This window comes from Rhodnius prolixus, unplaced genomic scaffold, assembly GCF_049639745.1.
Source record: "Rhodnius prolixus isolate KJV_2025 unplaced genomic scaffold, Rpr scaffold_3, whole genome shotgun sequence".
In the NCBI taxonomy this organism is placed as follows: Eukaryota; Metazoa; Arthropoda; class Insecta; order Hemiptera; family Reduviidae; genus Rhodnius; species Rhodnius prolixus.
This window is the reverse complement of record NW_027411603.1, coordinates 31,387,010-31,410,776: the sequence shown is the minus strand read 5'-3', so window position 1 is coordinate 31,410,776 and position 23,767 is coordinate 31,387,010. Positions and strand designations below refer to the sequence as shown.

Here is a 23,767-nt window from a genome sequence, read left to right as displayed (position 1 = left end):
AATTGCGGAACTTCCTTGTACTGTTTCATTAATAACTATCCCTGGCTCTGGTAATACCCTTGTACAATTTACAATAGAATCCTCCTGAATGTTTGGTGTGTTACTGGATCTCACAATGAATGTACTGCTGCTGCAAACACTATTGACTTCATCCATTGATACTCCGGCATTTGGTATAAATGAAGAGACCCCAAAAAATCTAGGTTTTTTAGGTGTTTCCTTGTGATTAGATTTAGCATCCTCATTTCTAGGTCGTTTTCTTGAATTCTTATAATTCCATACATTTTCTTCAACGTGCTCTGAATTCGACAGCAAAGTCGCATTCTCGCTATTCCTTGTGAGGTCTGCTTGTTTACTCTTATCCTTGTCTGATATTGTTCCAGAATTCATAAATTTGCTAATGGATTGACAATCTCTTTCTGTTTTAAATAACCCATTATTTGAACTCCTAGCTTCTCTATCTTTATTGTCTTCTACCATTTTCTTAACGTTAGAATTTTGAATCTCACAAGATCCAGAGGGACTTGCAAGATCATCTACCCCGCTAACTTTTTGTTTTTTTCCCTTTCTTCCTTTGTCTCAAAGTGATAGTTTCCGCAGAAAAAATGTTAATTCCGGACACTGAACTAGCTGATGACGTAGAAGGAGAGGTAAATGAAATATCTTTAGTTGGAGTATACTTTACATTTAACAAGGATGTATTACTCAGGAGTCTAGAAAAATCGCTTAATCTCACTACTGGTTCTGCATGCGCTTCTGGTATGAACTCACTCAGTTTCGAAGAAGCACTCCCTGTAAACTGCTGCGGAAGTTGACCTCTTCTACCTAATCGAGATCTAATTGATTCCGCCTACGCGATTTCTTCTGGTATAGGAGACAATTCACTCGTATCATCTGGCTTGCCAGGTTCTTTTACGCCACCTATTTTATTAATCTGCAGCCTCTTTAAAGTGACGTTTGGATTATTGATCGCATACCCCTTAACCATTGGGCTGACAGTTGCTTGATTTCTTTTTACTTCAACAGAATCTGTTAAGTTTATTTCATTTCGAGATGTAAAGGGTGACGCCGCATTTGCAACTGGTCCTTCTGCTGTTAAGTTGATTTCATTTCGAGATGTAAAGGGTGTCACCACATTTACAACTGGCCCTTGTTTGTAATCCGAAATGCCAGTTTTGATGTGGGTGGTAATCTTTTTCAAATTCAATAACACTTCTGATGCAGATTCTATCGACTTCAAGGCAGATAAAGCTCCCATATCTAGCTCATCCAAGTTAGTTCTGAATTTCACGCGATCATTTTGGGTATGATTTAAGCGTACAGCCTGTTCATAATTTATTGACATCAATATGTCATGTTCGTTAAATCATTTGTTTGTCATCAAATTGTCAAATTGGCCAATGCTACTTTGGTGTCATTCAGTTCTGCAACTAACTGATAATTCCTTTCTTCCAAAGAAGCAACAATTCTTTCCTCAGTACGAATTCTTCGGATTAGCATTTTTATTCGTTGTTTCGGGTTAGAGTTTTGCCTATTTCTATTCATCTTTAAAATATGATAAAGCACGCTGCAGTAACCAAAACTTTTTTTTTTTCTAACTTCTACTTACAATCTCACAAGATCCAGAGGCACTTTCAAGATCACCTACCCCGCTAACTTCATGTGTTTTTTTCCCTTTCTTCCTTTATATACATATTGACTGGAACCTGGATCAGGGATGAATTTCCAGTTGGAGTTTCCAATACTCACCAGTGTAACCATGGGTTGCAAAAGCCATCCACAAAATGAACAACTTTGATGGAAACACATTTTGCTCAAAATTCAAATGAAATTTCATAGTATTGCAGCAAGAGAAAACTGTACAAGTGATTTACATCTATTTGATTATTTACTGAGAAAAAAAAAAAGATGATCAAGCATTAACCTTTTTGATGAAAAATTTTAAAGCCGAAAAAGGTAAAAACAGAAAGCAACATTTACATTTTATCATCTTGTATTTACCATCAGATATTACAATAGAAAATATATTTTACTTTTCCATAATCCCATTAAACATTGAATTCCTTTTTTGTTTTTATAAGATAACGCAAAAGTTATTTCTTTTACTTACTCTAAGTGGAAACAATTTTTTGTTTTGCAAGAATCAAATTATCATTTCCATAGGAAGGTAGATCATGACCCCCAATAGCTTCACTGAAAACAGCTATTTTACATTTATATTTACAAAATGGAACTTAAAATATTCCCTGTTCAATTTTTCCATGCTCAAATTTACAAAACAAAATAAGATAGACTTTGTAAAACCTAACCATGACCAAACAAACAATAATATGTATATTTATTTTATTTTTTAATCTTAATTATTGAGTTTACAATTTTTCCTTCAAAGTTACAAAGTTATTTAGGGTTTATATTTGTATACATATATCAATATTTGTTTCTTCTTCCAAAGATGTATATAATTAATAACATCGTTTTGTACAATTTCTACCTAATCAAAAGAAGGCATGCTTGTTTCCAAGCAAAAAAGCCTTTTTCTTTTATTAAATTTATTTCAAAATTTCTGTACACTTTTACAAATTAGATATTTATTTTCAATGTATATTTACTTAATAAACTCATACATATGGGACTTCATCGTTTTTGAAATCTGATTTATTGCTCACCAGTTAATTTAGTTGATTGTTTTTATTTTTAGAATCTTTTTATAAGTGAATAATCACATGTAACATTTTCTCTTTTGATTCTACCATTAAATTACCTACTCTGCTCTAAAACATAAATATAAATATTTTTATCAAATAGGAAAGATATGTGTTTAGAACACTCTTTTCTACGATAATTCTAAATTAATAACAAAAATGATTAAAATAATGGTTAGACTAAAATTATTTTTTGGCTGAAATAATTTTTAATTTTTTACGTTAGTGATCGTTATATGATTCTTTTTACATCGATTGTAAATCCAACAATTTGTTGAGTTCGGTTTAAGCGACCTTATTACAACTGCATCTCTTGAGTTTATGAAATCATTTTACTAGTTGAGTTAAGTAAAATGGAGTATTTTTCAATAATCTGCCATTTATTTAATTATTTGGATATAAGTTCTGTTATCTGTCCAATAAATGAATCAATCAATCAAGTAGATTCTATAATCACATTTGTAACGTTCATGATTTCGTTTCAATATGGTGCTTTGTTACAAAACCTCTTTGTTCTTCTAAATGGGTTATTACTTTTCTTCCTCTGACATTAGGCTTTAACAAATTTGTTTTTACATTCTACAAAAATTGTAGTTACTTGCCTAAACTAGGTAGTCCCTCCACCTGGATTGAGACATCTATCGAGTCATCTCGGATGGTTAAACTTGTCACGTTTTTCTTAATTGTATGATTTCCTAGTTTCAGGAGATGGTCTGTCTATTTTTACAATTACTTTGATAATGATTAATTTATTCATTCATTACTCGCTCAAATCTTTGGGTAAACCAGTTTTATTCGCAGCTAAAATGCTCAAACCATATAACGCAGTTCTTCCTATGATGTAGAGGAGATTCCACTTCTAGACCGAACCTTCTTACTCATTTAGACTAACTAATATCCTTCGGAAACAAAACTTCAACAGCTGTAAGAAGATAAAAGATTTCCCGGTTGGTCTCGAAATATTTATCACCAGTACAATACAACATAATAACGTTTATCGCAAAAAAAAAATTAATAATAAAATAAAAAATTGGAGTATTTGGATAATGTGAAGAGAGAAAACACGACGGTGTGCTGTAAGAAGCTGGAATGAACTTAGGAGCTAATTTTCCTAATCTCTAAGAATTATAAAAATATCATTCGGTTTGAGAAGAAAAGAGTTATAAAGTTAAAATTGATTTAGTGGAAATCTGAACAAGCAGTCTCAATTATCTGTGCAATAATAAAATATTTGATCTAAGCACTGGGATTATCAAAAATTAAATTTTCGTTTATTCACCAGTACATGAACTAGAATAGACAAGTGAGCAATTCTGGATATTGTCAAATAAATAACAAGAATCAGTAAGATCAACTACCAATAATATACTTTAGAAGAGATTTACCCTTTGATTACCGAAAATTTTCTGAACATATGCGAAAGATACCAGCGGTTTTTATTCGTTTTTGCAGAGGTAAGGGAAATATGCTTTCTATCAAAGTCACTTTTAAAGTATCCTTTTAGAGAAGTTAACAAATTATATCTAACATATTAGAGTATAATTTGGATTACAAAATGTAAAAGTTTCAAACCTTGTACAAAAAGACACATCATTCTGAAAAAATTGAAATTATTAAAAACGTTTATCGAGAAAATTTCAGAGGAGCATGATAGCGCTTCCGGATTTTTCCGCATATGCATGAAGGAGCTCAGTCGCGCTCCCCGGTTCTCTAATGGTTAAAACAGATTTATCTGTCCTTAAGTTTGTAGAAATGATATCAATAATTTTAATTTCCTGCCCAGAATTAACTATGGCCAAAATCAACTATTAGATGGATTTACAATCTGTTTTTTATGTAATACAAATAAAAATAGATGGTTTTTAATAAACATTGGAAAGATTAACACTTTTACACAGCCATTAATATCACAAATTTTAGAAGGAATCTAAAATAAAAGAATATTGTTCTTAGATTTTACTCTTTTTTTTAAAACAAGAAAAAAAGGTATTTTTATGGTAGAAGATTTCAACCTCATTTGCATGAATTCAACAAAAAGGTTGGTTTGAATTTTGGATAGAGAAGATTTTTTTTCCCTATTTAGGTTTACTTATAGAAAAACCCCATAACATATGAGTTTCCAAAAAAAAGTATATATATACACAAAAAGTACGACGGTTCAGGGTTGTTTTCTGAAAAAATGTCTATTTATTTACAAACAGTTTCCCTTTCTAATATGTTAGTATTAAAAATACCTTGTAACCGAGAAAACAAACTGAAAACAAGTAATAATAATATTGAAACATTTTCGGATGTTTTGAATACAAAAAAAAAAAAAAAGAGGATAAGGGATGGGTTTTTAATTTATGTACTAGCCTGGCTAAACAAAGATAAGTTATACATATATTATTATGATATAAGCATTCACTTTTTTATCCCCCAAAGAGATTAAGAATTTTTCCTTATATATATATATATATTTAATTACATACATATTTAAAGAGGGAGAAAGTGATAAAAAGAAGGTACAATGAAATTGTGGGGTACAGGCGTTGCCATTTTTTGTTGTACAAGGAAGACCAATAATAATTCACACTCAAGATGTTCATCAATTATAAAATTATATACAATAACTTCTCTTTTTTTTCGTACCTTTCTGTTTTTAAAACAGAAAAATTTGTTTTAATTTAAAACTCCGAAAGCAACATGTGACTAGAACAATATAAAGGTAACAAGAATGCTTTTTCTTTCCTTTAAATTTATTGTGCTTTTAATTTAGTTTAACAACACTAAATAAATTTGATAAATTTTTGATATATTTCTCTTTATTTATCGGATTCTCTTGCAACACGCCATTTTAATAATAAAATTAACAACATAATATTTTATTGTCATATACTTTTAATAAAAATGGAATATTTTACAAGATAAATTAACTAAGAGAAGTATTTTCTAATTTATTACTAAATTAATTAACTTTTTAATAAAATACATAATAGGGTAAACTGTAATATTGAACGATTAGGGTACTTTGTCCGACGTTGACAAGTAATTGCAATGCAAATAAGAAACACAAATTTTAAAACTTTTATACCAACATGTTAAGAAGAAATAGTAGTAAACATTATTAATCAGGATTCCTAAGGACGTTTTGCTACATTACATATATATTCTCTTTAATTAAATTTTTTTTTTACATTCTTTAGTCTTACATAAATTTTGGTAGTCGCGCGTTTACGTGTACTTTTAAGCTATTTGATGGAGGAGTCTAATTTTTCTCTTCGATTAAGAAAGATAAATTAAAATTAATAAAAGGGGGAATGGAAATTGCTCGGGCTCAGAGTTGGCTAACCCAATTTTGACCTCTTAGCAACAGCTTTGAAACATTCATCACCTTTAACCTCTATCCTCCAAATCGCAATAATAGGAAATGGATCAAACTTAATGCCACTTAAGGTAAAGTGAAGAATAACATTTAAGGGGCACCAATCGGAAGATAAAATATTAATCATGTTGAGTGAGGGTTTTTGTCTCGTATTGTAGGAATAAATGACAAATACAATTTTTAATAATAAGGTACATACACCCTTTATTTGGATTTCTTTTCTTCCAAAAATTTTGTTTAAAGTTAAGAACATTAATTTGAATAGATGAAAATAATAAGAGGAAGCTAGATTATATATTTCCGTAAATGCAGAAGAGAGAGCTCGCTCTGAACAAGGCAATAAATGAATTCTAAATCAGTGATTTAAAAATAATAATATACTAAATTTTAGAACAGAATGAAAATAGGAAGAACATTAACAGAATTAAAATGTCATTAAGGGTAATATAGCATTTTACCGTAAATGCTAGCCAAATTTCTACACTAATTGCTTCAAACATCAGTTCAAGAAACCTAAGGGTAACCTTGAAGGTTACTCGCACTTTTCCCAGAGATATTGAGATAACAATCACAGCACATCCTGAAAAATCAAGGAGTTTAGCATAATTTTATATTATTTATTTACTTTCTCTTATTCCTGCTAAAAGGAATTATCGTAATCGTTTCAAATTTTAGATCTTGAGTTATCATAAAAAGTTGAGGTTTCTGGTGTACAATTTTAAAAAATGGGTCTTTGAGCCATAAAACACTCATGTATGAATCAAATTAAGCAAAGCTTAATAACGAGAAATCGCAGGAGATCAAACTGTTTTCCAAAATGTCTCGAAGATTGATTGAATTGCTAAATTTTCAAACTGAGGAAAACCAGAACGACTAAAGTGCTAAATTCCACATATATGTAGTTCTTTATAATTATTATTATTTTTTGTTTTAGTTTATCGCGGTTTTCTCCAAAAATTTGTTTAAGTTGGACTTTGTATATTTACTAATCATGTAAGGACTTATCAGTTTTGATTGTAATTATTTTCGAATGTTAACGATGAAGGAGCATTTTGGTGATCCATTCTAAGCGCCATTACCACTTATATGTATTAACCACTTACCACTTATATCTATGAATTAAATAAGTAGCTGAAATATGGAGATTACTAAAAACCCGAAGTAAATTTGTCAATTACATTTCTATAAGAATTATGAAGTGAGATTACACCAAATTTTTTTATATGCTTTTATTTTATCTCCGTCAATGGTTTTTTTTCTGAGACAACAGACAGAAGTATAGAAAACCAACAAAAGAACTTCCTAGATCTAAATGTAATTTCATTTCTGAGGGTCTCCAACTATTGGCTTAGAATTTCGAATTTCGCCACCCTTAGACCGTGTATCGGTTGTACAGTCATAAGTCACGCGTAATAATTTGCTTATATGACCCTACATAAATAATTAATCACCAAAATGAATGGTTATTTCTACAGAAATATGCAATCGACTACCGTCAACTCCTGGAGGCATACCCTAAGTGGATTAGCAAATCATTGCCATTAAACTACCAAAAATGTTCTTCGCAACGAACGAATCCTTCCTTCTCAAGTAGAACTTACAGCTAACAACAACCAAGGCTAGAAGCATGGTTTGTCTTCTCAGCCGGCAGAATTTCTAACCCAAGAGGTACAAATACCTTTTTATGACTAAGCAATTATTAAGACGAAGGACAAAGATTTTATGTGTTGATTGAAAAAAGTTTTGAAAGGAACTTATTTTACAATCCAGTACTAAATAATTATAATAACAAAAAAAAATCTAATTATTGAAAATAAATGGAACGAAAAATTCATTTGGACTGTTATATAGTTTTTTTTTTAATATATATTTGTTAATATATATCATTAAAAGAAAATAATAACAATAAAAAAGTAATACCAAATGTACAACAGCGCCTACTTCCTAAATTTTAACAATTTTTTTGTTTATTTTTATTAAATGTTTTTATTTTACCGTGGGCCATATCTTAATGTACAAACCAATATAAACAACAGATATGACCATTATGTACAAATTACTATTTGAAAATGAAAATGTTATATACACAATTAACACATAGCTTTTTTCATTTTTATAAAATATTATATATGCAAATTCATTTTGTTTCTACAATCTACAATTTTAATTTACTTTTTTTGTCTTTATTTTATATTATGATTAGCTTATGAAATTATATATTCTTATTTTTTTACTATTAGTAGTCTTTGTATTTTCTTCAAATTTGTCCACACTATTTCTTTTTATTTAAAAAAGATATTAATATCATTTACCAGCTCTAAATATTTATACACTTTTTTCTCTCATTTTATTCAATTTTTCAGTAAAATTCCTAATTAAAGCACAAGATTTGACAGTTTCATAATATTCTTTCAGCAACTATTTCTGATGTCTTACAATAAATATACATAAGTTTATGTGTAGATGTATGAGTGTGCCTTATTTGTATAATATATATATTTATTTGAACAATTAGTGCAATTACTTTGTTGTAATCTATTTTTATTTCATTTTTTAAACTGATACATTCTTATTTTTGCCAATATATAAAATAGGCGGCATATTTGTAGTGCTTAATGGAGGTCCTAAATTTATTTAAAAAATCTGTTTATTTTCATTTTTAAATTATTCAAGAATATTAAAATCCACCTTAATAAACAATAATTAAATATACATTTATTTCCTAAAAAAATATATTTTCTAAAATCATGGATATAATTTAAATTTCATTTTGGGACTATTTTTATACAATACTTCGCCGTAACAGACTTGAACGTCAATCAATCGCTAACGCACATAATAAAAGAATAAACATAGTTCTGCCCCTCATTGATCGTTTCTTTGATAGTTCTCCCATACTTTAAGCAATAAATATTACCTAAATTATCAATTGATTAAACATTTCAGAATAATTAAACTGCGATCAATTAGTTCAACCACTTGTTCTCAGTTCTATCTGATATTTATTAGCGAACTAGAAAGAATTCTAGGAGAATAATTTTCTTTTATTCCCTCGTTTATATTATGGTGTATTGCAATCCTAAGATATTTCTTAATACTTTTCTGATCTTCAAGACAATTTTACAAACTTCTGTGGGAAGAGGATTTGCTGAGTTGTTGGTGCACTTTAGCTTCCAGGTCCACCAGTTCTTAGATTTTTTTACTTTCGAGAGTATTTTGCACCAGACAGAGGTTCTTAAAACGATAGAAAACTGCCCGAAAACCAGCAACCCAATAGAAAAAGGCCCTGGGTGCCAGAGACTTGAGACCTTGATGCAGTTTGGATCACCCTATTTTTGGTGAACAGAAGAGGGTACCCAGTAGTTGGGCAAATTTCGGGACTCATGAGAATGGTCTTTTCTATACCTTAAATACCCAGCTTTTAGCAAATATGAAATTCTCTCTCGAAAAAAAAAACGAGCTCAGGTCCAAGTTCATTTCTTTAAAATTAGTGATGAAAGCTGAAAGAGAAATTTCCTTCAAAAGCATGATGCCACAATTTTTAATCAGCGAACTGCTAGTTAAATTATTTAAGTAAAAATGAATAAATGAAAGAAAATAATAATTACTTAAAAACTGAATGAACGAAGTCGGATGGAAATAGCTCATTTTTTAAAAATCACTAACACATGGTAATTGGAAGAAAGAAGTGATTAGGAACAAATATTAAGTGGTTGGGTGATTGGTTGGCCCCTTAACCATAAACATAATGTAAAAGTTTTTCTATTTTTACACACATTTTAAGTGTAACTGAGTCAGGAAGTACGAAATCAACTGTCTAGAGGGCGCTAATATAAAATGGAGTAAATTGCTGGTTACTTCAGTAAGCTGAATGAAGCTCACTTGAAAGACTTAACTACATCTCTGGAAGTTACTCAAAGGAACTGTATTCTGAAATTTATTACTGAACGGATTACCTATCTATTATAGATGTCCTTAATTTAATCATTTATATCAAAATATAACAAATAATTATAATTTTTATTATAAGCGAAATAATTCTAAAACGACTTTTTTTTTAATCTAAGGAGCAGTTACTGATTTAGAACTTAACTTTTAGGAATTTTCCTCTTTTTTTATTGTTTTCAATGGACTACCCAGCACTTGTTCATCCAAATGGCCACAACACTTGTACCATCAAACTAAATCCATCCATGAAATGAAAAATTTAGGATCACCAATTTAAATCTACATCCAGAAAAGTTCATGATTTTACGAAAAATAATGCAGAAAGAAAAAGACTTAAAAAATAATTTATTATAAGAAATTAACGGTTTTTTCTCAAAAAATCGATTTTGCATTTAGAAATGTTTAAAATTATTTTATAGTTTTGTTTTAATCAATAAAAACCATTGATATGGTTTTTACTCCTCCTTACAGTTTTTTGCATCTGTGTATAATTCATAATTAATGTTATTTTAATGACGTGAACACGTTAAAAATAATATGAAATAAAATCTGACAAGAAATAATAAATTTTCAAGCTTAGATTCCGCAAAATTATTTAAAGATAATGCTAGAGTCGTATTTAATAACTTAAAAATTTTAAAAAGCTGCACTATCTAGGTACCACGGACTCACTTATTTCAATTTAGCTGCCTTATTTACTATAAAATTTGAAAGAAATTCGAAAACATTTTTACTTCTAATTTAAAACATCAACCGACTACTAATTATATTTCTAATTTCTTTTAATTGAATTGAAACAGAAAAGTATTTTTTATGAAATACAATTAAATATATATATATTTAAAAAAATAAAAATAGCCCCAAATTAGAATTTTGTTTAAAATCTCTGGCTGCTTTTGATGTAAAGCAAAGTTTATTTAGACATCTTTATTCATAGCTGTATTAAATTTTGCTAGTTTAACTAACAATAATTGTCACTAAAATATATTCACCGTTCTCAATTTATCTTAACATCATATTTTAGATATTTTTTTTTTAGTTAATACTAATTCCGCGACAAAACTACTTTACATAAGGCAGCCAGAATACGGAAAAATGTAACAAAAAAAAAATTGACGGTCTTAACTTTATTAAATACATAAGTTTGTCGTTAAAATGGAACTTAACATTTTCTTTAATAAACTAATTTTCTTCCTTACAATTGATATAAAAAACAAAATCTATTCTTTTTATAACATTCTAAATCTAAACCAAGGCCTATTTTTAGCCGTAAATAACTATTTAATTCCATAATGTGTTACAGCATCAATTTTAAGTTTTAAATAGTAATCACAGTGTTTCAATATTCAATATAGTTTTTTCCATTTTATTTATTAAATATCATTTAATTAATCTCTGAGCTACACATCCACACGCACACAATAAAATGTTTTATTTCAACACAAATAATAGGCATATAGTTTGTTTTTATTTATGTTTAATACATTTGAATGGATATTAAAATGTCACGGTTTATTTTGCTCTCTGGAACAACATTTTACTTAGAGAGAAATAGAGAGTTTGAGAGAGAGTTGTTTACCATTTATTTTAATTTCAAAGTAGTGTCAAGAATGAAGAGAGGAGCTCATGAGATAACCGCAACACTTGAACGATACATTATGTTTATATACGTGTTGCGTTAATATAAATATAAAATATAATAATAATGTTTCATATTTGGTACCATTTTTTATCTTTATATTTGAGCATAAGGCTGTGCGCTGATGATTGAAACGTTTCAGCTTCAGACATCATTCTAGCTGTACGCTCTTCTAACTGAGAGAGTTTTTCACCTCGCTCAACAACCATTTGATGAGCCCGTGATACTTCATTACAAGCTTTAGTTGCGTTCTGGTCTAATCCAGCTATTCCTGGTATATGTTTGGCTATAGTTCGAGATGGTTTACCGCTTGATTCACCAACTAAAGCATACATCATTTATTATTTTTTACGTACCAAGTAATTATAGTGTACAGCTATTGATCAGTACATCAACACCCGCCCCAACAGTTATAATAATATTAATAAACAAAATACCGATGTTGAATTGCTTTTTACTATTTAGGATAAATCATATTATGTAATATTTTATGATCTTTAAGAAATGAAACCAACCTGAATGCAAGAGAGTAATTCCATTATCCCTTAAAGTTTTAAATGACAAAAGATCTTCATTCCTTCAAATTGTACATGGGACTAAAGTTCATTAAACGTGAATCAATATTTTGATGCAGTAATCAATAATGAACCCTAAAAAATAGTAACCTCCCCCAAAATTCCCCCTTTTCTAAAAGCAAAAAAATGTATTAATTAGAACTTAGTTCTGTTTACGAAAAATTGTTGCAGTCTAACGAAACTTAAAACTGAGTTCGAACTTCTTGCTAATTTGTGTATTTCCCACTTTCTTGTTCTAAATCGTGCAAGTTATGAGTTATTTGGTCGAAAATGAAGTCTTAATAAAAGTTTAAACGAATAGTTTATCGTACTACAATAATTATCTTGCTAAATTATTGGTGGTATTGCCAGGAGTGATTCGATAAAACAAAATATTTAAAGTTAGATTCTTGCTTTAAAAAACCTATATTCAGTTTAATGTAAAGTGCATACTCACATAATTCTTCTCTATCCAACGACCTAGCTCCTCCGCCGAATAAGCCTTTAAAGAAACTTTCTTTTGGAGGTTCTGGCATATCGTGTGGTAAAAATAATTCACCAACCATTTCATTTAAGCTTGAACTAAAATTAAAAATTATTTAATCATCAATACTATTTAATCTCAAATAAGATGGGGAAAAAATGATTACATAAATTTATTATTCAAAATATCAAAACTTTGGATATATTGTTTCACAATGCTACTGCAATAAGTTTTCCATTAAAAACTACTTTAAAATCTGTACTTCTTTCATAATCCTAAATGCAACAAGATTATATTCTAAAAATAAGAGACTCTTTAGTCCTAAAAAAGCAGCAGCACAATATCTAACATTTCATTCATATTTTCTTTTTAGCTTGTAATTTTAATCAATTAGAACTGAAAAAAAACTTATGAACTTTATTTAAATTTGTTACATTTTGAACTGATTTCTTCTTCAACTACCAACATGGCTGTTTATGTACTTTAAAATTCTCCTTCGAACGATTTTCTTAGAATATTTTTTGTGCATTCTTACACAAGATACAATGAAAAACATTAAAATTCATTGTCTTTTTTTGAAATTTAAGAACATTTGATACCATTTAAATAAATTCCACTCAATTATATTTCAATTAAAATTCAAAGCATTGAAGATGACCTATTCCCTAAGATGAAACAAAAACCAACAATTATTATATTATATACTTACACGCACACATGTGCTGCATCTTTTAGCCCACTAACACTTTATCAGCTAAATGTCGTTAGGTCCGCAGAGCTGGATAATATCTTGATTTTATCCGCCATAGCACGTATTGTATTCCTGATCTGTTTCGGATTTTCACCCATCATAAGTAAATCGCTTAATGTCGAGATTTTAACTTCACTTTCATACCGTCTAGCACTACGCTAGCTGACGACTTTTTTTTTACTATCAATCCAAATGATCTTGAAATCTAGGACTAATTCGACCACACTGGACTATCAGACTAGTTCACAAATGGTCCGTAGCTCTGGAGCAAGTACTTTGAGGTAAAGTCACAAATATTCCCCTCAAAGATCTCCTTACTTTTACAGACTATATAGTTTTTTATTGAGGTTTAAAATGGTGCCTTACGGAACAATGAGATTCTCATTTTTCTCGTACAGCCAAGTTGTATTGAAGCTTGTTAAACATAGTTATTCTTTGACTGGGAATGAAGGTACTTCAAGAATCGGCATTCCCGGTGCATCAAGATTGCCCTTGAATGGATGCTCAGTCACATTGGCATCAGGTTAAATGATGAAGTGGCTAATCACCAGGACAGAAATGAAGCATCCCCACCATTTATCCAAAGCCTGGCGCTGGTATCACCAAACGTACATTGCGAATGGCTCATAAGTAATGGCTTTGATGGAACACAACAAGTCTATATGATACTGAATCAATTCTAATGAAAATATCATGCAACAAAATTATGTAAATGGTGTTAGTTGGTTTTAAATTTTTAAAAGAAGAAAGATTTTTATGATCTTAATAAAACCATCAGCATGAAAAAATTGTTCAAAAGTAAATATTGAAGTATACTGAAAGCCTCAGTAGTAGCGAGAGAAATCAGTTCTAGAAGGGCGAGGTAGAAAGATTTAATAATAATTAAAAATTTAAAAATAATTAAAGATTTAGTACAATAATGTAGTAAATAATTGATTTAAGAAAATAAAGTAAATAAGCATTTCTATCGCGCTAAAATTACGAGCTGAAAAGAAAATATGAATGAAATGTACTTGCTCAATTCTTACATATATGGAGTAAATATTAATATTTAAAATCTTACCAAAATTCAGCCGAAACTGTAAACTTTTGAACCTCAGTGGGAGAACACAAATACAGGCCGTGCCCGTGATTACTAAAAGAAAATGTCCTGGCAATTCTGTAAAAATATACATTAATTCATTAGATTTTTCAAATATTACTAGGATGTTTACAAATTGTACATATGAAATTGGCAATAATTAATTATTCACACCAAAAACCAACAAACATCAACAAAAAATAAATAAATTAAAATTACATTTAATAATACATATATTGCCCTTTAAAAAAAACTATTACATAAATAATGTATTACAATTAAACGAATACATAAATATATAAAAGTTGTAAAATGTATTGTAGATATAATATAAATAATTATCACGAATAACTTATTAAAAAAAAAGAAAAATCAAGAGATTCATTTATGAACAAACAATGAGAATTAAAGGAAAAACATTTATATTTTTAAAGATTCTGATTGATGCGGGCCATTGTGTTGTTCGTGTGCTATTTGTATAATATAATTGTATGCAAAAATTTATTAAAATTTAATACCTACATGTAGTTATATTCAGTTAAAAAATAACAAGAATTTAAGTAAATAATAAAAATAGTAAATTTTTTTGCAAAGTGATTGAATTATAAATTAGAAGAAATTGTGCTGAATTGTATAAAAAATTGCCAAGTGCTTTCACATTATTTTGTAAATAAAAATAAAGGGCATAAACAATTATGCAATTAAATAAAAAATAAGAAAAAGTAAAAGTAATGGAGGCATAATTTTTTTTATATATAAATCTCTTTTAAGCATGCACAATATACTGAACAAACAAATTTTAAGCGAAGTGAGAATGCAATATAATTTATGCACAAACATGCTAATTTTCATTACTATTTTATATTATATACTATACTATTATTGTAATATGAATAAGGAAATTTAAAAAATATTTTATGCTATAAAAGAATTAAAACAACTTTATGTAATTATTAAATTAGGATTTGTTGCTCTTAATTCAATTCATCTGAACTTTTATTCACGTACATTAGGCGCATCAATTACATTGTACATTTCGCATTGCTGAGGTATCTTGTAATTTATTTCCTATATTTTTGGAAAAATCGGTATGAAAATATAACAAAATAGAGGGGTTTTAAGCGCAAACCTATCATGTAAGACGACTATGTACGCCAAAAAGATGGAATTAGTAGGAGTTTTCAAAGCGTTCTCATAATAAATACTAGCGTTTGCAATCTTATCTCCATACGAGTTAAAAGCTTCTTAATGTTACCTAAAGATGGGATCAATAGTACTTGAAGATCCCATTAATCTTTTACTGAATCTAAGGTTCCTCACAAAAATAACAAAGATCTTCCCTCTAAACAATTTAAGGTCAAAAATGATTCTTATGTTAAGTATTGCAAGGTAAATCCCTTTTGAAGAAGATATTACAGCTAAAAAAATCTTCAGCCCTTCGGTGGTGTTTTTTGGAACTTCTGGTAATGCTTGCCAATTACATTATTTTTTTTTTTTTTACAAAGTCCTCTCGGCATTATTTTTTTTCTCAATACAGCTTTTGAGAAAAGACATGTGCTTTTTCATCTAGATATGATTCTTTTATAACTTACCAGCCAGCAGTAAACACTTTACTTTGAAAGAACAATTACATTCACCTCACAAATTCTTAAAACCCATTGGATTTCTTAATTTTATTGAGTTTCCTAATAATTGTTAGACTTATGAACTGTTTAGTCAAACAAACAGAAAATAGTCATGAATGGTTAGAAATAGCAAAACCATTTTTCTGGCTTGCTCGATGAATTAAAGTCTCGAAAAGTTACCACTTTCTAATCGATCTCGGTCATAATTACGAAAGAGTTACACGTTACACAATCAGTAGGAGGAACTCGAAGAAAGAGGTTCTACTTGATTATTGTTTAACGAACAAAACTTTATTAATTTATTAAGTTTTAAAAATTAAGAAAAGTAAGTAAGAGCAAATATCAGATATTGGATTTAAAATAATTTAACTATGATTAAGTATTTGACTTGGATAATATTTATAAATTTAACTCCTATATGGCATAATTTCTTATTTGAAAATTAGTAGAAATAAACAGAAAGTATAGTTAACTACAAAAGGGTTATAAAATAACACTATTTAATGAAATACTGAACATATAAAAGCAAAGGAGAGCAAAATTATAGAAAAATAAAAATTATTGAAAAGAATATATAATAAAGCAGGTTCAGGTATGCTGTTTGTTTTCTTTATATATTTCTTTATATATTATACATAATATTGTAGTGTATTTGTATGTACAAGTGCATACACGTGCTTTCTAATATGAGGCCTATTTTTTTTTTCCGGCGCATCGACAGCTTGGTCAATGAAGCCTATTATTCACATTTGTACATTATTAAATAATTTTAATAAATCACAAGGAAAAATATAAAAACTAGAACAAAATGAAAAAGTGCGCTCAATTTCTTAATTCTAAACAATTCCAAAGCAATGGCGTAAAATGTCATTTTCGTCGGTTAAGAATTCGTCCATTTTTTCCTAGTAAGATTCTAATAAGATTTGTTGATGTTAGCGTAACTTTTTAAAAAGAGAGGAATATTTTTTTTCTGAAACTCGAAAATGCTAGTTAAATTACTATTTTTATGGACGATAATATATTTAGTAAGCTTACATAACCTTGGTCCACTACTTAGTAAAAGGTGTACGGAATAAGAGAGATAAATTTTGTTAAAGAGAAGTTCTGGACAAGCCAGTGAGATATTGTGGGTTCTTACTCAAACTGATTATTCAATACAACTCAATGCCAATGTTCTCTGATCAAAGACAACGATGAATCCTGTCTTATGGCCATGTTTTTAATAATTTATTTTGAACTGAATATTGAATATCCTTGCAAAAAAAAGAAAAGGTTACATAGATGAGAAAAAGCGCAGTATTTAGAAAATGTAAACTCCTCTTGTTTCATTAAAATAAATCCAGGTGTAATAGAGAAAACGTAGGTTAACAACTGCAGGCACTAGTGGATCTACTTCTACTGAAAGCATCAGTACTCTAGCCTTACATGCGTGGTTGATCTTTCTAGGAGAAGTGCAAATATTTTTTTTAAGATAAGGCCATTAGTTCTTATAGAAAAGAAACAGCTATTAAAGGCAGTGGAGTGAGGGAGTCAAAGAAGAAGGTAAAGCAAATCCATTTTTTGTTCCGTTACAATTCATAGCTATAAAATTCCATACATTACTTTAATCATTTAAGCTTGATACTCTTTTTAGTTTGTATTATTTTAATATAAATTCACAAAGAAACATTAGGTAAGGATCTACTATTCAAAATAATTTCCTCTACCAACAAGCCACTTTACGCCAATTCGCCACTATTCATGAGCACGTATGTTTTCTTTTTTAAACATTAGCATGTTTTTTATATCCTACGGCCTAAAATAAATGTGATAAAGTTGCTTTCTAACACTTAATGCAGTTTAATTATTTTTAAGTTTTTTTTATTATTATTTTAGCACAAGATTTAATAAGCGCACTTAATAAAGTAAGAGTGATTATTAGTTTTTTCCTTATACAATAATATTTACCACCAATAAATATATTAAATGAGCACGTGTATGCTAAAAAGTATTTGTAATTGTGTGGCCCACTTACTGATCGGTGTCCTCATTCACAAACATCTGTTGCCCCCAAATAGATAACATTGGGTCTACAATGCCCGCTTTCCGAGTCTGAAAACTAAACCCAGTCTTTGTTATCCTGTTTTACCCCACAATGTGGATTTTTTTAAAAACCTTTTTTTTTATTTAATAATTTATTTACTGAGAGGTTAAAAAAAAAAAATATCAAAATAATAATTCAAAGTATTTTTCTCCCCCGGTAACAATTAGTCAACCAAAAATAATGGAATTTTTAGTCAAGTCTCGTTTACAATAACATCATATTAGTCAGTGGCGTAACAATTTTATGATTAATTTAACTTTATTTAGTTTAATTTATTTATTTCTTATTTTTGGAAATAAGGTTATAAAATTAGTTTTATATTCAATTTAATGTTTTAACGAATGAGAGAAAAAAACAACATCCTTTATATTCAAAAGAAATAAAAGCATCTATTGTAAGCTGGCAGATATATCTAAGCTCTTTCTGTTTCCAGGAAATTTCACTTTCAGCGCTTTCAAGGCACGCGAAAAGGGCCTAAGCATTTATAGGTGCGCTAAATTATGCTATCTAAAAGTACTGCAAATTGCTCTGATCACATTAAACTTCTCCTTTTAGAAGTCAAAGGTTTTAAAAGTTAAGAATGAAGTAAATTAATATCTTTGATAAAAAGCCATGATAAAATGTACTCTATCACGAGGACCTCTTTTTTGAGAGGTTTAAAAAAAGGTTAAATGTCAAATCTTCAGGATAATTTTAATCGAAAAGGGAAAATAATTCTTCCCTAAATAATATACATATTTTCTTGATTTTCGGTTAGCTTGTTTAAATTGCATTTATGATTATGAAATGTTGAAAGGAACAGTATATACCAAGTTGAATCTTAGTATTTGAAAGTTATTCGATTGTGACTTCATTTAACTGACAGGCTATGGGAAAAACTCAAGTATACGAGTGGTTTACTCGGTTTAAAAATGGCGACATGTCGATTGATGACAAACCTCGTTCTGGACGTCCATCAACTGCCCGAATCGACGAAAATGTTGAAAAAATTCGAGAGCTGGTGCTCACAGACCGTCGACAGATAATTGATCAACTGTCAGAGAGTAGTGGGTTATCTTGGAGCTCGGTTCAGCGAATTTTAACGGAAGATTTGGGGATGAAAAGGGTTGCTGCCAAGTTTGTTCCTCGAGTTCTGACTGACAATCAAAAAGAACATCGAGTTGAAACATGTCGTGCTTTAAAACAACAGCTTGAAACTGATCCAGACTTTCTGTCAAAGGTCATTCATTACTGGTGATGAGTCATGGTGCTATGGTTATGACCCAGAAACAAAGCAACAGTCGAGCCAATGGAAGACGTCATCTTCACCCCGACCAAAAAAATGTCGTCAAGTCAAGTCAAACATCAAAACAATGCTGATTTGCTTTTTTGATGCCAAAGGCGTAGTCCATTCAGAGTTTGTCCCCCCAGGTCAGACCGTCAATCAAACCTTGTATTTGGAAGTTTTGAAAAGATTGCGCAATAGTGTTCGCCAAAAAAGACCCGATTTGTGGCAAACAGGAGACTGGTTCTTCCACCACGACAATGCACCTGCACACACAGCCATCTCTGTTACACAGTTTTTGGCTAAAAATGGCAAGGTTCCGCTGCCCCACGCACCTTACTCGCCTGACCTGGCTCCGTGCGACTTTTTCTTATTTCCACGCATGAAAAAGGGCATGAAAGGTCACCGATTTGACAACATTGAAGAGATCAAGAAAAAAACGAAGAAGGAGCTGTCAGCCATTTCTAAAGATGACTACAAAAAATGTTTCGAACAGTGGAAGCACCGGTGGGAGAAATGTATTAGTTGTAATGGAGACTATTTTGAAGGGGATAAGGTTGTTCTGTAAAAAATTTGTAAATAAATAGCTTTTAAAAAATAATTCCGGTTTTTTTTGGGTACCCCCTCGTATTATAATACAGAGGTATCGGCTCGCAGTAAAAAAACAGTCGGGCCGCCCGAGGCAAAGTATTGGTTTGAATTTTAAACCTAAATTTATTATTCACATCGGAAATATTTGTGACTATAAGCGTATAATATGGAAAGCTAATAATTTTTCAATTAACAATGAAAAGAAATGTTTGAAATAGATTCATTCATATTCTTTATCAATAAATTGAGAATTAGCATTAGAATATTGCTAAAAAAGATATCTTGTCCCCTAAATTCTGTTATGAAGCCGCTATAAAGCAATAGTAAAAGTATAAAGCAAATAATTGGAGCTACTTTTGACAAGAATTGCAAGAAACTGAAAAAGCCATAGCATTTAAAGTTAAAGCAATCCGACCGAGACCATATTGACAGTACTTAAGTAGCCCTAAGCGGACCATTGATTTGATCTTTTTTTGGGGGGCTATTTCCTATTATTTTAAAAATTTATAATCATAAAATTTCTCTTTAATAAGAAAGTATTACTACTATCATTACATTACAAGGATATTCTAGAGTAAATGTTAAACTCCAATAAATCTGTTTTAGTGGTTCAGCACAACCTATAAACCATTTGAGCTAGCATCCCAATAGTCAAGGTGTATTTCTCAGGTAATCGCCAGCGCAGGAATTGATAAACCTAAACAAAAACTAACCAACTCTCATCCATACTCCTGAATTAGCATTCTCAGTTTATAACTTGATTTACAGCGCCAACCATTATTAGAATATATTCAGGTTTAAATCAAATTTATAATGACACAATTTATTACTGCTTGTCGAACTATGATCAGAGCAAAAAAAAAATCGGCGAACAATAACTTATGGCACTCTTATTGGACCTAACTAATAGTTGCAGGCGTAATATTGGCTTAGAAATTAGAAATTAAGCTACTTTTTATGAGTTTCATAGAATCTTTAAAGAATATTAATAAAAACAGAAGAAAAACATTACAGTAATAAATCTTAAAAATGTAACTGAAAAGTAAGTAAGAATAAGAACCAAAAAATGTTTGTTTACAAAAAATAAGTTTGGCACCAGCTATTATTAACTCTACAAGAAAGTCCACCTATTCCTATGAAAACTAACTATAACTAATCCATATTTTAAAAACAATATTATAAAGGTAAGTAGGTATAAATGAAAAATAAATGTTACACCACTGAAAATCTCTTATACTTTTTTTTTTAGAAAAAAAAAAAAAAAATATTGAAAGTAATGAATTTACAAAAAAACTTAATTGACACCGTTACAACAAAAAACATCAATTTCTAAAATAAATAAAGTGGATTGGACAAGAAATATTTCAAAATCACCCAAAACATTTAATAAATACCTGTGGAAACGTCAAACACAAAACATTGAATTTATAGATTATTAATACACATCAAATATATATTTTATTTATTTTTTACAATTTTTATTATATTTTTTATTTTTTGACACTGAGGTGGATAGTAATGTGATATAGGTAATACTGAAATTTGACACATTTAAAATACTGCCATCCCGTTTCAACCAATCTTCACCTAATATAGCTGAGTCTTTTGTTTTAAGTTTAGAACAAAACTATTTTAAACAATTGTTAACTAAAATTAATTAAATATAATACTAAGTGTATATTTTTAATACAGTGTATGAAACATAAGTTTTTTTTTTTTAAATACACTTAAAGCATTTCTGTGCGAAACGCGCGACAGTGAGAGTGGTCGAAAAAACTACTTGTTCAGTGTGGTCAAAGAAAGAGAGATAGATAGAGAAAAAGAGAGGATATCAGTGAATCGATAAGCATGCTCGATTTTTAATTTTTAGATTTTTTTTTTTTCTTCTGTAATAGTGCTAATTATAATAATTTTTCTTAAAAAATATAATTCTCATGCTAAGAATCCTGTGTTGAATATATTTTTTATTATATAAAAAGTGTATATCATCATTTTTTTTTCGTTTTTGTTTTCAAGGATGTGAAGTATTAGAAAAATGAAAAAGTTTACCTTATAAGATCGCCTAGTGGAAGAAAATCTGTATCCATAAGAAGTCGCAGACTTGGTAGGCTGTAGGCAATGATATGTCCATTGGAGACATAGCATACCAAGCATACACTATCTAAAATTGAAAAGAGTTTTATTGCAACAAAAAATCTTATTTGAACATTCACTTGAATTAGAATAAGGAAAATGAGATAGATAAAATACGAGTATAAGAGATAAGGCAGTTTGGCAAGCCTAGGAAAGAATACAGGGGCACAAATGGCCAAATTGCCTAACCTTAAAGTCACATATGAATAATCAGATGTCACATAGAAAACGTGGTAAAAAACCGAGAACCCTGGTTCTCATTACAAAAAGTCCTTCAACACCTTAACTTAAAACCGTTTTGTAGTCAAAGCGAATTAAACTTATATATCGAATTACTGGCTAGATTTTTTACAGTATCAAATTGCACCAAGAGGATAAGGAAATATTATGTCAATTCACCTGGCAAAAGTTGTGTCTATTTTTATATGTATGTAATAATTGCTTAATTTTTCATTTATTAGATGTTTGAAAATATAAAGTAATAATAAGGACGAATATGACCTCAGTTGTAGCCAATGGCCGTAAATTAAATGATAAAAATGTAATAATAACAATCATCATCAATAACCTTTGCTGTCGATGTGCAAAACAAAAAAATTATAATCATTATCATGTGAAATATATTTCTATAAAAAAAATGTATATTTTTTTACTTACCTTTCAAACATATTATTTCAGCTTTTACTACAAAACCATCTTCAGTTATTTGTTGTCTATAAACGACATTGTAAGATGGTAAAGCGGCTACAATGGCTTGCTTTTCACTTACAATAACTACAAATTGTCGATCACAATTAATTTCTCCGATAACGCTACCAGGCGGCGACATACGACTATTACTATTTGTCCTCGATGAAGATTCTGGAAAATTAAGAATATTTTCAGAATTTTAAAATGAAAAGAGATTTAATTGAGGAAAAAAGAAAATTAAGAATTTAAATCTGCAATATTAGAGAATAATTAGTTAATATTTTCACAAGTAATTCATAATACTGATTCACCTGAATGGCGGCAAAAATATAATTACTCACTCTGCTTATCTTTACTCTCATCTTTCCAACTTTCAAATGTATAAGGTATCAACGCGCCATTACAATCAAGGAAAGACATTGTTAATATCGGACCTTTCAGCCTGAATTGAGAGCCTACAAAATTAGAAATAAATAAACTGTTAAATGGTTTGCATTCAGTAAGACAATTGGTTCAATTAAGAGATTCAAAACAGCACATATATTTTTAAGAATCTAGTTGTTCTTCCAAACCATAAGATCTCTCTTTTATTTTACCATAAGATCCTTTTATGATTCCTTAATCTGAACTTTACCCCAGACTATAATTCCATTCTCACTAAATGATCTACACCCTATTTCAAGGCTCATTGAATCAGTTAGTGATAACCTATATTTCAGTATTGAAATAATAGAAATTCTCTGATGTAATCTTAGTTGAATTCAATATCAACCATGTGATAGAAAACAGTGTTTTCTATGGGTACACTGAAAGTTTTGTAGGGGAATAAGTTAAAACAAGAATTGCTCAAGATTCCAT

The 23,767-nt window shown here is 29.5% G+C and overlaps 1 protein-coding gene across 9 annotated transcripts in view; it reads right to left on the bottom strand.

Annotated features, from left to right (window-relative positions):
• Positions 1-1,975: 1,975 nt before the first annotated feature.
• Tomosyn (syntaxin-binding protein tomosyn) overlaps positions 1,976-23,767 on the bottom strand; it is a 476,946-nt gene continuing 455,154 nt past the window's right edge. For 8 of the 9 annotated variants that reach the window (XM_074124613.1, XM_074124614.1, XM_074124616.1 and 5 more), the window contains 7 exons: positions 23,251-23,364; positions 22,877-23,080; positions 22,136-22,247; positions 18,163-18,246; positions 14,506-14,601; positions 12,665-12,789; positions 1,976-11,975 (listed from right to left, as the gene is read on the bottom strand). In XM_074124613.1, coding sequence (XP_073980714.1) covers positions 11,725-11,975; positions 12,665-12,789; positions 14,506-14,601; positions 18,163-18,246; positions 22,136-22,247; positions 22,877-23,080; positions 23,251-23,364 — 986 coding nt within the window. In that variant the 3' untranslated portion in view covers positions 1,976-11,724. The remainder of the gene's footprint in view (positions 11,976-12,664; positions 12,790-14,505; positions 14,602-18,162; positions 18,247-22,135; positions 22,248-22,876; positions 23,081-23,250; positions 23,365-23,767) is intronic. The other variant, XM_074124615.1, reaches the window with a different exon arrangement.